Source organism: Dinoponera quadriceps, unplaced genomic scaffold, assembly GCF_001313825.1.
Source record: "Dinoponera quadriceps isolate SergipeBrazil2010 unplaced genomic scaffold, ASM131382v1 scaffold13125, whole genome shotgun sequence".
Classification (NCBI taxonomy): Eukaryota; Metazoa; Arthropoda; class Insecta; order Hymenoptera; family Formicidae; genus Dinoponera; species Dinoponera quadriceps.
Genome location: NW_014566843.1, coordinates 403 through 1,985, shown reverse-complemented (window position 1 = coordinate 1,985; position 1,583 = coordinate 403). Strand labels below are relative to the sequence as shown.

The 1,583-nt window shown below is 36.2% G+C and overlaps 1 protein-coding gene across 1 annotated transcript; it reads right to left on the bottom strand.

Moving 5' to 3' along the window:
- Nucleotides 1-4: 4 nt before the first annotated feature.
- LOC106751421 (putative UDP-glucuronosyltransferase ugt-47) lies at nucleotides 5-1,337 on the bottom strand (the record flags this gene model as incomplete). Its single annotated transcript, XM_014632310.1, has 3 exons — nucleotides 927-1,337; nucleotides 380-799; nucleotides 5-163 (listed from the first exon to the last, which is right to left on the bottom strand). Coding segments are annotated over exons 1-3 (990 nt in total), but the record flags the coding sequence as incomplete, so codon positions are not given.
- Nucleotides 1,338-1,583: the final 246 nt, after the last annotated feature.

The window sequence follows — 1,583 nt, the reverse complement described above, 5'->3', positions numbered from 1 at the left end:
CTCTATTTGCAATTTTCATCAGTACTTTTATGGGCGTAATTTTTCTGAAGGACTCGTACAATCCCATTAGAGAACTGTTTGACATCGTTTCGATATTCACCATAGAACCCAAAGAAAAATATATCACGCCATCATCTGCGGCGTCCATCCATTCTTGTAATTCCTGCAACGTTAATGTAATGAGTAAATGATCGAACATCCTTGATAGAATATTCAAGAATGTTCAATTATTTATAAAATACNACACAATGCGCTGTCATAATACTGCTACATCTTAACTAGAACTATCAATATTCATTGTTTAAAAAACTCAATGATTCTCCTTTATTAAATTCCTTATGCTTGAAAGCAAATAATATTTTTATTTTTTGTAACATACCGAGGTTAATTGAGATCGATCCATTTCCACATGCAGTCCTCCAATTTCGATAAAGCTGGGTGTAACGGGTCGAATTCCATGGAAGGAATAATGACTATTTACAAACACTAACGCCAGGTCTTTTTCGATTTCCCGAACATCTGGCATATCTTGTCGCAGGTACTTTCTCATCGCATCAGTTTGAGGTGATGAATAGTAATTAAATATGCGTGGCTGAATGAAATTTTCAATCGTGTTGTGCAATCGTTGCCAAAAATTCACAAGCACGGGATATTCCACGAAAAGGCCGGGAAAGAAGGAGCTGCTCATGGGATTTCCTATAACTTCGTTCATGAAGGCATATTCCAGACCCGTCACGATTCCTATTACTGGTACGTTCAAAAATCGACCAAACCCAAAGTAACAACTTGAGCCAAAATACTAAAAAAATTCATAAATCGATGTACAGACAACTTGAATTTTTTGTAAATTATTAATCGTCTCATAAGTTCTTTAAATTAAGCGCGAAGGAAGAATAAACATATCGACCGTACTTCGATTTGCTCACCTCCGTAATAACTAGATCGTAAGCCGGATCGTTAGGTGGATTCTTGATGAACTTTTGCATCTCTTCGTGACCCATCAGCGTACACAAATCACCTCCAAAGGTGATGGCAACATGAAATGTTAATGCAGCATCAATTTGCTTCGCAAAGTCTAGAGTTAAATTATTGACAATGGCTTTTCTGGTTCCTTGCAGGTTAACTATATCCGTATAATTCGCTATGGGAGTGTTAGATGGAAAATGACTAATTATATCAATCTTATGACCGTGTTGCGCTAAAGCTTTACACAACGCTCCCGTCACTTGATAATGACTTTTCCCATTGTAAGGGAATATACACAAAATCCGGTATCCATGAGTCGGCAGTACCATTAGCAATGTTAATATTAAAAATGAAAAGTGGATGTACTTCATTCCTTTAGTTTTACGTAAAACACACTAATAAATAATTACGTGTTGACAATCAGTCGTATTAGGTGTGTTGTTCGAATGTCTAAATCTCCAGAAATGTGTACATAAAATATACACAACACTAACTTCGCTCAGTAAAGAATTAAACAGATTTATATGCTCGCGATAGCGTTCGCTCGAGCACTGTTTTACATGTAGTCGTGAGTAGTTTTTTGATTGAAGTACATTTGTTATCATTTAGCATCCTTA